This window comes from Equus caballus, chromosome 11 (genome assembly GCF_041296265.1).
Source record: "Equus caballus isolate H_3958 breed thoroughbred chromosome 11, TB-T2T, whole genome shotgun sequence".
Classification (NCBI taxonomy): domain Eukaryota; kingdom Metazoa; phylum Chordata; class Mammalia; order Perissodactyla; family Equidae; genus Equus; species Equus caballus.
Genome location: NC_091694.1, coordinates 43,467,409 through 43,481,831, shown reverse-complemented (window position 1 = coordinate 43,481,831; position 14,423 = coordinate 43,467,409). Strand labels below are relative to the sequence as shown.

The 14,423-nt window shown below is 33.1% G+C and overlaps 1 protein-coding gene across 4 annotated transcripts in view; it reads right to left on the bottom strand.

The window, feature by feature from the left end:
- TAOK1 (TAO kinase 1) overlaps positions 1 to 14,423 on the bottom strand; it is a 149,784-nt gene that overhangs the window by 25,727 nt on the left and 109,634 nt on the right. For all 4 annotated transcript variants that reach the window (XM_023651621.2, XM_023651622.2, XM_070225687.1 and 1 more), the window contains 6 exon segments: positions 12,476 to 12,569; positions 11,048 to 11,129; positions 8,198 to 8,365; positions 6,063 to 6,266; positions 4,228 to 4,362; positions 169 to 405 (listed from right to left, as the gene is read on the bottom strand). In XM_023651621.2, the coding sequence (XP_023507389.1) occupies positions 169 to 405; positions 4,228 to 4,362; positions 6,063 to 6,266; positions 8,198 to 8,365; positions 11,048 to 11,129; positions 12,476 to 12,569 (920 nt within the window).

Genomic DNA, 14,423 nt, shown 5'->3' with positions numbered 1-14,423 from the left:
GTTCCCAGACACGGTACTTACTATTATACACATTATATAACTGTTTCTCCCTTTCCCCAATTTTCTTGGTTCTTGGGAACGGATACCCTAACATTAAAATGCCATCTTGGTTAATTCTGTGATGGTCACAAGCTAGAATAAATAAATTAATAATACTGAATCAGCCACCTCTTTTTCCATAGCAGCCTGATGTTTCTTGATAAGTTTCTCCATTTCTGCAGCAAAATTGTTACGTTGAGTTTCAAGATCTTTGTCTAATCTGAGGCGATGTTCATCCATCTCAGCCTTTAGCTTATTTTCCAGAGTCATCAGCTGCTTTTGATGTTGCCGCCTCATTCTCTTATAGCCAGACATCTGTTCTCTAAGCTCAGAGTCCTGCTCGTGTTCCTGCATTTGCCTCGTAACCTAGACAGGCAAACCAGGAGAGAAAAGAATAAAGCAAAACATTTTTCCTTCAAAAGCATTTTAGACCACTCTACTATTAACTAAGTGAGCGATTAATATAAGAGATCCAAGTTCACAGTTTCCAATTAAATTTCCAGCAGGTCTTTTAAAGAAACAGACAAGTTGGTTGTAAAATTTATATGGGAATTTGTAAAGGACCTAGAATAGCCAAAATAATCTTGAGGGAAAAAAAAGTTGGAAGACATATACTTCAGTAATCAAAACAGTGTGATAATGGTGTAACGATAAGCTGAATAAATCAAAGGAACAGAATACAATCTAGAAAGAGACCCACGCACATTCAGTCAATTGATTTTCTACCAAAAAGTCAAGTTAATTCAAAGAGGAAAGGAGAGTGTTTTTAACAAACCCTACTGAAACAACTGGTTCTCTGTTATCAAAAATAAACAAACCTTGACTCCTATATCACTCTATACACAAAAATTAATTTGAAAAGAATCATTTGACCTTAATATAAAACCCAGAATCATAAAACAGAAGAAAACATAGAACATCTTCATGACCTTGGAGTAGGCAAATATTTCTTGGGCAAGACAAAAAAACACTGACTATAAAGACAAAAATGTATAAATTAGATTTTTCAATTGAGGTGAAATTCACATAATATAAAATTAATCATTTTAAAGTGAACAACTCAGTAGCATTTAGTATATTCATGATGTTATGCAACCAACACCTCATTGCTACAAAACATTTTTATCACTTCAGAAGAAAACCCTGTATCTGTTAAGCAGTTGCTCCCCATGCCTGCCTTCTGGTAACCACCAATCTCTTTTCTGTCTCTACAGATTTATCTATTCTGGATATTCATATAAACAGAGTCATATAATGTGTGACCTTTTGTGTCTGGTTTCTTTCATTTAGCATGTTTTCAAGGTTCATCCACATTGTATAGTATGTATCAGTACTTCATTCCTTTTTATAGCTGAATAATATTCCAGTGTATCCATACACCATAATTTATTTATCCATTCATCCGTTGATGGTATAAAAGGTTGTTTGTACCTTTTGGCTATTGTGAATAGTGCTGCTATGAACACGTGTGTAAATGTACTTGTTTGAGTATCTGTTTTCAATTCTTTTGGGCATATACCTAGGGGTAGAATTGCTGGGTCATGTGGTAGTTCTGTTTAACACTTTGAGGAATCATCAGCTGTTTTCCATAGCAGCTGAATCTTTACATTCTTACCAGCAATATACAGGATTTCCAATTTCTCCAAATGCTCTCCAACACTTGTTATTTTCCTTTTTTTTTTTAATAGCCATCCCAGTGGGTTTTAGGTGGTGTCTCATTGTGGTTTTGACTTGCGTTTCCCTAATGACTAATGATGTTGGGCATCTTTTCATGTGCTTATTGGCCATTTGTATATCTTCTCTGGAGAAATGTTTATTCAAGTCCTTTACCCATTTTTTAATTGAGTTGTTTAAATTGGATTTTAAAAGTAAAAAATTTTAATTTCTCATCAAGACAACAGTAAGAAAAAGAATAGGTAATTCAGATGGAGAAAAAACATTTGCAACATATATATGACATAAAACTTGTATCCAGACTATATAAAGAGCTCCTACAGATCAATACTAAAAAGACGAACAGAACATCTGAATAAGAAATCAGGCAAAAGTCTCGAAGAGACACTTCACTAAAGAACATATATGAACAGACAATAAGCACATGAAAAGGTGCTTATTAGGGTGTAAAAAAACCCAGTATGAGATTCCATTTCACACCCATTAGAATGGCTAAAATAAAAAAATGACAACACCAAATGATGGAGAGGATATGGACCAAATGGAACTCTTACACATTTCTAAGAGCATGTGAAATGGTACAACCATTTTGGAAAACTGTCTGACAGCTTCTTATGAAGCTAAACATACATATATCCTATGACTCAGCAATTCTACCCTTAGGTATTTATCATAAAAAAATTTTAAAAATCATGTTCATATAAAGACTTGTACAAAAATTTTTATAGCAACCATATGTGTAATAGCCCCAAATAAGAATCAAACCAAATGTTCATCAATAGAAGAATGGATGAATCTCAAAAACATTAAGCTGAACAGAATAAGCCAGATGTAAAAGAGTACATTCTGGGGCCAGTCCGGTGGCGCAGCAGTTAAGTTTGCACATTCCACTTCGGGGGCCCAGGGTGTGCTGGTTGGGATTCTGGGTGCGGACCTATGTACCATCTGTCCAGCCATGCTGTGGTAGGCATCCCAAATATTAAGTAGAGGAAGATGAGCATGGATGTTAGCTTAGGGGCAGTCTTCCTTAGCAAAAAGAGGAGGATTGGCAGTAGATGTTAGCTCAGGGCTAATCTTCCTCAAAAAAAAAAAAAAAGAGTACATTCTTTGTGATTCCATTTATATGAAATCTAAAAACAGTTAAAATTAACAACAGTGAAGAAACAGAAAGTGATGGTCATGGAAGTAGAGAAGTGACTAAAGAGGGGTATAAAGAGAACTTTCTGTGATGACAAAAAATTTTACTTATCTTGTTTTTTTAGGTGCCAGCTAACATACGTGTGTACCATTGTAAAACCTTTTCAAATTAAATACCTAAGATCTGTGCAATTTATTGTATAAAAAAAAATCCAAGGCATAAGTTACAGACTTAGTTATGATATATGGTAATTATATCAAGTAATATAGTTATGCTTATATTTGTACATAAATCTACATACTCTCTGAATGTTTCATTTGAAATAAATGAACTACTGGGTTTAAGGATATGGATCTTAAGTTTTCTAAATCCATAACTTAAGTGCCCTTAATTAATTTGAGGGGGCCAAAATTTGGGACAGAAGACTTGCTTGGGAAACATTTAATATATACCAACTCACGAAGATGTTTTCCCATGAGCTGGCCCCTTTTGGTAGTTGTTAAAATAGTGATGAAAAAATTAAGCAATTTTTGCCACTGCTTTGTTTAAAGAGTTATTTACATGTTGCAGAATAGTAGGAATGACCTGACTTACGGTGTAGGATAGCATTCTTGACCCCACACGTCATACAGATTCATGGGTCATAGCACGGGATTTATAAAATCTGCTTATGTAGGTGATAACTCAGATAACACCCATATCTTTTTTCTTTCTGTCATATTTCCTAATAGCCTACTTTTATTATGACATCTTAAAGTAATTTCTTTCTATCCCTAGTAACCTTTATCATGTTTTGGTCCTACTTATCTGACTGATCAGGGTTATAAGCACCCTACTATAACAACACCCTTGTAATGGACAAATAATGCACAAATTATTATTTGGGAAGTCAGAAGAACTATATTTTGAGTGTATCAAAGTGGATTACCAGCCATTCCCAAACACCTCCCCTCATTTTGGTTAGCCTCTGTATTTCCTTATTATCAATTCTTATGTGGAAATAACATTTCTTCTCCCACTCTGTGCCTAAAACTGACTGTTTATTAAAGGCTCAAACCATTTGTTTTATAAATTCTTCCTTTATGCCATGAATCAAAAGTAATCTGAATTCTCATTTAGCACCTTGTAGTCCTCTTAAGCATTTAAATATATTCTAACCTTTTAGTTATGTCTTGAAGATATTATTAGTTTAATAATATGATTAGTTTAAGCCCTTTTAGAGGGCTTTGTATAATATCGTTCTCATAATAGGACTTAAATGTTAAATGAATGTTTGGCAAAAAAAACCCCAAATACAAAAAAATAAGAGATACTTGAGTAGTGATGCCAAGGTCCAACAAGAAAAATATATTTTTAATTCAAAGGGAAGTACATACCAGTGACGCCGTCCGTATAGTAGCAAAGTGTTCTCGATTACGGTAGTGTGATTTATGACGAGATACTTGGGGCGGAGATTGTGGATCTGATGCTCTTGTTCTAGGATCTCCCTCTTCTCTGTAATTTTCTTCCTCCTAGGCAAAGAAAGAGACAATACTATCTGAGGTGAACAAACACAGTTTGTTTGAACTTTCAAGACAAAGTTTAAAGACAACTTGATCAATAAATCTCAAAGACATAATTTTAAAAAGCAAAAAGCAAACAGAAATTAGGAATGCTGACGTTTCATTTTTGACATAATTAGAATCAGGAGACGTTATTTCTTCAGTGTATGAAACAGCACATAGATTCAGGTTAAGGAAATATGTAAGACTAGATTTATATCCTACTCATTATTATATGCAAAATTGAAAAGCTTTAATATAACTTAAAACAAAGATGATGAAATACACAGCAGAATTTTAAAGAGCAGTAATAAAATTACTCTAAGGCTCTTGGGTTTTAGAAACAATGTTATAGCTTAAAAATATCTTTATAATACTTCTGCCACTTGTCAAAAATAATCAAAAACAGTTGTAAAAACTTTAAGAACTAACGTCTTTCCTTAGTTCATTTACTTAAGAGGAAGTCAATTAAGTAGCAACCAACTAAATGTGTGAATAATCTTTTTTACTGATGATTCTATTGTCTAAGAATATAAAAATTAAACACGATTTTGCCCTGAATAACACTACGATTTAACTAAATCTTATTCCCAATGACTTTTTCTCTGTGTGTGTTCAAATATATATAATATAAAATTTACCATTTTAACCACTTTTAAGTGTACAATTCAGTGGTGTTAATTACATTCTCAATGTTGTGCAGCCATTGCCACTATTTCCAAAACTTTTTCATCACCCCAAACGGAAACTCTGTATCCATTAACAAAAGAATCTCCATTTCATCCTCCACTCAGCCCCCTGGTAACCTCTAATCTACATTCTGTCTCTACGAATTTGCCTATTGTAGATATTTCATGTAAGTGGAATTATACAATACTTGTCTTTTTGCACCTGGCTTATATCACTTAGCATAATGTTTTCAAGGTTCATTCATGTATCAGAATTTCATTCCTTCTTATAGCTGAATAATATTCCGTTAGATGTTTACACCACATTTTGTTTATTCATTCATCTGTTAATGAACACTTGGGTTAGTTCCATCTTTAAGCTATTATGCCTAATAACTTTTTAGGTCATACTGCAAGCTGTGAAGTTAAAAAGGAAGCATTCCTATTAATTTGCTTAAAGGAGTTACCTGATCTTCAAATATTTTCAAGAAAATTTTAAATTTCGCACTTGAAATTGCAAAGAATAATGTAGCAAACATTCATATTTCCTAAACCTAGAATTTATAATTTTCCACAATTACACTCAGTTTTATTTAAAGCTGTAAACATTACGGATAATGCAGAAGTCACTTTTGATCATCACCCATTCTAACCCTTTCTCTCATTTCCCAGAGACAACTGTTATCATGAATTTCATGTGTATACTCATTATTTTTAAATATTTTATTTTCCATCTAAATAACTTCAAATATTACATTATATAGTTTTTCTGTATTTATTTCTTCTAAGATTTAAAAAATATCCTTTCTGTAGTTTCAAAACATTAGTTTTCCAAATGCAGACATTACATTGGGAATTAAGCCTACTGCCATTTTAGAATAAGTTACCCAAAAATGTTCCAAACTTCTGACACATCAAAGAAAATCTCCCCTTAAACAAATCAGATGAAGAAAATTATTTACCAAAGTCAAACTTTTTTTTCACTGAAATCCAAATACTCACAGGTTTTAAATGGATGACAGAACTATTAGACATCACCGTGTGGTCTCCCTCCATCATGTCTAGTTCACTCTTGTCATCTGAGGCATCTGGAAGACTGTTAACACTACTGCTTTGGCTACTGGCACTGATGGACATACTGGGAATAGACTGATTACTTCCAACGCTATTCACTGTTCCTGTCCGTCCAACACCATGATCTTGTTCCTAAGGGAAAAGAGCATTAGGTTCAAGTATCTATATCTCTTTTGATTCTTGATTATAAGCACATAGCACACTGTGTGGCAAACAGTCTTTAGAAAGAAAGTCAGAGGTCTAGCATGAGAAATTCCCTTTATTTGCCAAGACCAGGAAGTTTACCATCTGTTGACAGAAAAACGAACAAAGAAAAATGACCAGCAAGTAAATAAAAAAAACCCAAACAACTGTGTGAAAAAAATCAGTTCATCTGTTTCGGGTTATTTCCAAAGTGTAGCATTTTCCCTAAATTGTTTGACTTTTTTGAAATCCATTTCTACCACATATCTCATGGGGGATATATAGAGATTATGTTCATTTCTCAATGATCCCCATGGTTAAAACAAGTCCCAACTTTGAAAAAAAAATCCTATTAACAACTACTTGTAGTTATTTTATTTTATTTTTTTTTAGTGAGGAAGATTGTCCCTGAGCTAACATCCATGCCAAGCTTCCTCTATTTTGTATGTGGGACAGTGCCACAACATAGCTTGATGAGCCGTGCGTAGGTCTGCACCCAGGATCTGAACCTGCAAACCCCAGGCCACCGAAGCGAAGCATGCAAACCTAACCACCACACCACCGGGCTGGCCCCTAGTTGTTATTTTTTATTGAAGCTTTTTATATTTTTCTTTCTTCCTCAGAATATAGTCCCCAGCCTATCCTTATAGCACCTAATAATTTAATATTAATTCCTATTTTTGTGTAAATTAAAAATTACATATTACATATATAATCACAATCACAAGAATGTTTTTCTGAGTTAACCAGGCAAACAATGGTATCTGGGCACCAACATTATAGCAGTCCTACCACATTAAAATTCTACAAGATATGCAGAATTTAATAAATAAAGACACATGGTATATATATATAGGAACTTTTCTTATATCCCTAGCCTAACAGAGATGCCATTACAGATTTAACTACATTAGAATTTTATTAATTTCACTTTACTAAAATATTTCATATTTCTAAAATATCCCAAAACACCTTTCTGATGACTACTAAAAGTAAAACCAAAAATACCAAAACTATATGTTAATAAAGTCGTATTTTATAGTTCATTAATTATGTAGCACTATTAAAAAGAAAAGAAAAGTAAGTAATTACTGCTCCTGGTTCCAGAATGCAAAGTGATCTCTCTCACTGGAAAGCAATAAAAAAGAATCAAAGCTTTGGAATTCTGATAGGAGCAAAGAAGAAAACTGAAAGCCTTTAGAGTTAAAAAAAAAAAAGCTCCACAAATAATAAGCTTTATATGTATATTTACTTGTGAGAAAGTTCTGTAACATTTCTATTGTAAATTTGTATTTCCATTCTCCCCAAAAGCAACATGAGAAGAACTTGGCCTTGAGAGGGAGAGAGATATGAGCTTGAACCCACTGCCTCTACCTATGGTGAGTTAGTTAACCACTCCGAGTCTTGTTCTACTTATCTGAAAAATGAGTATTTAAGAACTGTGTGGATGGAATGAAATTATGCAGAACTGAAAAGAATCAAGTGACCCTGGAGAAAGAATAGAATGCTCGGCAACTTTCTAATGACTTCTGAGTACTGTCAACTTCCAAAGACTTAATTTCAAATATTTCCAAAAGCATGTTCCATGGAATTGGACAATCAGGCAAAAAATGGGGAGCCAGGAAGTTGAGAGGGACTAGATTAAATAAAGGTTTATTTAATAAAAGACTTCACAGGGTTTTACTATGCCAATATGTACTAGGAAGCGGTTGGGTTTAAAAAATGCAAAACCTTTTTTTCCACCTGTGATCTTATAGGACCAGTGTTAAGAAAACACAATCTGGGAACCACTGATATAAAAGATTTGTGGCAAGACAAGTTGCATATGGAGAGAAACCAATAAAGAGAGCTCAATATTTGAGTCATTTTCAAGTTATTACCTCTTCTTCTTCCTGTGCTTCTACTGCTGGTCCATTATGTGCCTCCTGGAAAAGGAGTTTCTTCATCTTTCGATACTGCAGATTGTCTAGCTCTCTTACTGCATCCTTTGTCCTTTGAATGAGATCTATTAACACTGTTTCAGGGCGTTCCCGAAGAACAAACATGTGCTGGAGAGGAGTAGAAGGTAAAAGTCAGGTTGAAACCGATGTATTTTTTTAAATGAGTACAAATGTACCTCTTCTCAGACCCTAGAGTTACTATCCTAAATAATCATGATAGACCATGTACATAATCTATAGCTATCTATTCTATTACACTTCTGACTTCTTATACTCACAAAATTGTTATTTACAGATATATACTCAGTGCCTACATAACTATGCCTGTACATTTTATAAAAACTTTGAACATGATACTTTTATTGGCCAACTGAAAATGTAGAGTTGAAATCAAAGGGTCTAATTAAACACTAAGAATTAAGTCCAATTAGAGCTGTAAATAAAGGCTAAATAAAAGTTTACATATTCCTGCAACTGCTGATTTCATAGAAAAGGCACATTTAGTTCTGAGTTATATGAGATTTCGACAGGAATGTATTTACTGATGGTGGTTTATGTAACATAAACTTGGATATTATAGGTTCCTTCATATGTTGCATAGGCAACACTCTTCACAAAACACTAGCTGCTGACTAAAAGCCATTATATTATTAGTGATTTTTCCCACCAAATTTTAATAAAGTTTAACTTTATCAAAAACAGAAAAGTAGAAAGAAGAATTTCACCACTAGAATTATCACTGTTTCATTTTGATATATTTCTTTTCAGAAATTTTCTATGTACAGATTTTCTTTTGTAGATACATAGTTAGCACATAGATTGCATTAAGACACCTTCTGCTTTGAGTTCATGAGATGCTCTTGAATTCTTAGAACACTTTCATCTTTTTTGTTAGCTCAAACATTTCTTTTCTATCCAAAGAGCTGGAACTATATGATAACTGTATTCTACTTTCACTGTCATAAGTATTATGTTATTTCGAACTCAAAAACATAATATCTATAGAATATTTCATCAAATGTTTATGCAAAAATTATTTTAACCATTACCCTAATTCTGGATAGTTATTTCCAATTTCGAATTCTGAGATAAACAGCTTCATACATTTTAAAAACTTATTAATTTTTTTAAATCTATGATGGACTATGATTGTAATATAATTAGGCCAAAGGGAAAGAAGCACTTGATACTTCCTATCATTTCCAATAAGGCTGTGCAAATACTATGGACCAGGTAAATGAATACTACATGCAGACGTGGGATCTAATCACCAAAGGCCAAATACCTGGCCCTGGTGGGTTGAGTTATTATCAAAGAGCTCCTTTTGCCTATACAATCGTGTGCCACATAAAAACTTTTTGGTCAACAATAGACCACATACATGACAATGGTCCCATAAGAGTAGTACCACATAGCCTGGGTGTGCAGTAGGTAATACCATCAGGATTTGTTTAAGTATAGTCTATGATGTTTGCTCAACGACAAAATCACCTAATGATGCATTTCTCAGAATGTATACCTGTAAGTTATACATGATTATATTAGACAAGTGTAAGAAGCCAGTTACATTCTTCCCTTTTACTGAGCTTTAGCTTGGTAGGTACCATTATGTACAATGTTAAGTCTTCCTCCCCAAAAATAATATATCTCATATTTCTAAGTTTGATAGTTTTTTAAATATAGATCTTGTTTATTTTTCACTAACCTAATTCCTAGCTATACTAAACCTTTGTTGCTATTCTGAGTACCTATTCATTCAGGCATTCAGTTTGAGACTATGAGTGAGCTTACTGCCTAGAATTCCCCAAGTATTACGGAATCTTTATATTGCTCTTCTACATACTGTGGCTGCAAATAATACTATCAAATATATATGATCCTTTCAATTTCTTTGTATCTTTAACTGATGTGTGTTGGTGAAAACAAACTAAACTTCTTGAAATTCTAAAACACTCATCTAAAAATAGTCTACTTAAATCTTATAATGAAAAATTAACAAGATTCCTTAGGGTCACGAAGAGATACAGTCAAGGCCTACTTACTATTGCCTTATCTAGATGCTTTAAGAACTATATTAAGTTCAACAACACTAGTATTGCTATTAATAAGATGGTCAAGCTCCAAATGAAAAAACAAATTTTTGAGAACAAAAAGCATATACCAATCACGTATTTAAATTAGGCAATCAAACCTACTGAAAACTGAATAGGATTTACATAATTTAAAAAATATTTTCATTGCTAAGTTAGAAAAATCTATTTCCAAAAAGGAAACACAAGTATGATAGCTATTTTTAACAATTTCTTTTGAAATGTCCTTCCTCCCAGAATATTTATGTAAATATATTACACATAGTTTCCCCTTTTTTCCTATTATTTTAATATAGGAGAGATCAATACATAAAGTAGGGTAGATATAAAAATTAGATCCAAAGCTAAACTATGTTTCACCAACTTTGAAATGACATTATTCCCTATGAATTAAAACATAATTATAACTCGTGAATATATTCTTGTGCATATAAAAATTTAGCCATTTCATACTATTTTGAATATTTAACTATATATTCTATTCAGACATGGTAAAGGGAGTTGGTCAATTTTGAAAAAACAAATAAAAAACTCAGCACCAAAGAAAAGTTCCAAGACAGAACAGCATATAAAATTAGTATTTTGGTAAAAATTAGTACAGCATACTTAATACTGATTCAGAATCTAAGAAGAATAAAACACATTCTTTAAAATAATCTCTTAGGGGTAGAAAACAGACTTCAAGTATAATAGAACTGACCTTTAAAAGTTCCTCTGATGTAGGGCGATCTTGAGGGATTTTCTGGAGGCAAGAATCTACAAAGTTGCGAAAATAATCAGACCTATTGTAAAGGAAAGTATCAGGTGAACATATTGCTATTTCCTTTAAAAACACATCTAAAAATCAAGGCATGTGCCTATTGGTGGGAGGGGTGATGGAAAAGAAATGATAAAAGAAAAAGCAGACATGACATATTAGATATCTCATATAAGTTTATGAAAAGATATCTTAAACAACCAATGAATCTCTACCATTTTCCAAAGATAAACTTGCACAGATTATTTAAAAATCCTGCTCCCATGTATTTAAACATCACAACTCATTCCATATTGAGGCAAAATTAAGGAAGCCAATGTTTTTCTTTTTTGCACTCAAATCTAAGATAACATTCCTCTCAATTTTGTTTTTTTTTCTCTATGCCAGCTCTCTTTCTTATTTGCCCCTTGGATCTTCTTCTACATATAGCATGTTTCAAAACATCACTCTATTTGCTTTGTAGGGAGTATCTACACAGTGTAAAGACAGTCTGTGATTAGTACATTTATTACTTATATGTACCATAATACTAAACTCTGTTCCAAAAGATTCCTCTTATGCCTCTACATAAGTAGCAAAGGCCTAGGAATGTGTCTCAACTATGTAATCATTAAAAAAATAAAGTACCCCTAATTCATGTATCTACTTGTGAACTTTAAAGTATTTATTAAATATGCTAGATATTTCCCTAGAATTTTTCAAATGCTAGACACACCTGAGGAATTAATTTCCCACAAAAATTTTCTATCACTGATAAAAATCCTAGTTTTCTAAAATTGTTAATCTGTTCTCCATAAACTTCTATACATGAATGAACTTAATTTTATGAAATTAAGGAAGCAGTAGGAGAACAAACATCAGAGCATTCTGAATAATAAATATCATAATAAAAATCAGAACAATCCCAAAGTTATGGATTATCTGGTAATTCTGATAAATCAAATCATTTTACCATATAAATACAAATTTTCATATCCCATATAAATTATAAATCATTCCCCAACAAAATATCACTACAGGTGTGGCTATCGATATATTTTAATAATAAAATATTAATGTTTAAATTGTGCTATTTGTTAATAATCAGGGTTATATGTTTCTAAAGTTCAAAGAAAAAATAAAATATAAATTTTTATAAAAAGAAATATTTTTTGCTTCTATGTGGTATCATCTATCCAATCTGAACTGAGTTATATACATGCTATGAAAAACAGACATAATAAAGATAAACATGATATAAGGGTACAATAAACCCATTTTAATATTTCTTCAGGTAAATACATTTTGAAATCATTGAAATCATTTTGATAACATTATGAAAAGCATTTAATTTATACAATGTTGAGTAACATATCTTTTACCAATACTTACCATTCATTAGACTGTAGTGTAGGGGATTCATTTTGGGCTATGTGATATAAGGCACTCATTGCATTCATATTAAATAAAGGAGGCTTCCTTTCCGCTATTGAAAAAAAAAGAGAAAGAAAACTTTCCTGTTAAAATATGTGCCTGTTATACAGGGGCACACAAGTATTGCTAAGTTTGATTTTTTTTAATAATCTCAAACTTAGCAAAAAAAAATTAGAACTGGAGTTCAAAGAACTTTTTCAAGTGAATCAATTTAGAGTAAATTGCTGACTTAATGCCCCACCACTCCTAAATACTGTAGTGTGTATTTCTTATAAACAAGAACATTCTACTAAAGTTGAAGTCATGACCTTGATAATTTTGAAGTATACAAGACTCTTGACTGTCTCTCAGTTTAGGTTTGTCCTATGATTAAATTTGGGTTATACATCTTTGGCAGGAATATCACAGAAGTAAATGTTATATTTTTCTCAATGTATTCTATGAGGTGGTGCATGATTTCAAATGGTGCTGTTATTGACTGGTGTTCACTTCGATCAATTTAGGCAAGTCTGCCACGCTTCTACATGGTAAAGTTTCTCTTTTTCCTTTGTAATTAATAAGTGTTTTATGAGAAGATATTTTAAATTTATATAAACATCCTGTTTTTCAAAAAACTTTCATTTTATTTTTTAAATTTATCATATGGACTTGTAGGTTTCTATTTTATTTAATAAATTATAATCTGCTACTATCACTTATTTTGATGTTCAAATTGCCTCACATTTGAGCAGTAAGAACCTTTTTGTGCTGGCTTCTGTTTTTTTGACATTGCCATCACTCCTTGATCACTTCCTTGCTTTCTGGCACACTAAGATGTTCCAGGGTCATCTTGTACTCTCCCTACTCCAGACACTGGATCAACCATTTCTCCAAGGAGCCATGGCAGTAGGTATGCTCACTGCTACTGAGGTGTCACTGCTCTTAGATCCTCTCAGTGGACAGTTAGGGAACACACACATATACACACTACATTTATATACAGACATGCACATTAAACAACTATATTTGTTAATTGAAAACAATTGAGTTCATTGAAATCTCTCAGATCCAACCCAATACCTTAGTATTTATTCTAGCGTTCTCTCTTTCCATTATTTGCAACACCCTTCTTTGACAATGAGAAACCTCGCTCTCTTTATTCTTAATATATTTTCTAATTTGATAAGTTTCCCCTGTACGTAACCAATCTCCCATCTATGCCACCACCCTCTCTCCTGAGCAGATGCCCCATTTCTCTGCTCAAGTTTTGAAACACCATTCCAAGTCACTCTACAGGGTGAACATCCTCTTCATCTACTCAGTTTCTGATACCTCACTCAAATCGGGTCACTTCTCTGCAGTGAGGCTCTCCTTATTAGTCCTCATGAGGGAAGCCCTCTTCCTTTTGATCAGGCACTGCTACTCTGTCAGGCCACCCTCAGATATGAATGTTTTCCTTCGGCTCTGACCCTATATAATAGGACACTTTCCCTGTTGTCACCTCCTCACCCTACCTAGGCTCTGATATCCCATGCTGAGCCACTTCTGTGTATGAATGCCTTAGTGATCACACTAGGGCTCTGAATGTCCAAACCTGACTGCCTCTTTGCATAGATACCCTCATTAGATTCTGTTTGAACATACATGGCTATTCGTCTGTGGGAACTCCCTCCTGTACTCACATGATTCTGACACTCCACCCTGGGCTACCATGGCTCACCAGCTGGCATGGACACCTACCTTACATTGTCCTACCTAATGGCTTTAAGACTGAGTAGTTTAGGAAGCGGAAGGGGTTATTAAAGAAATTCTGAATGAATGAAATAACTTGTATTTCCATTATAATTTATTAACGTACTTAAATTTTTTTTAATGGTGTACCATCAATAAATCAAACTTTTGTGTGTGCTTTTGTGTGTGTGTGAGG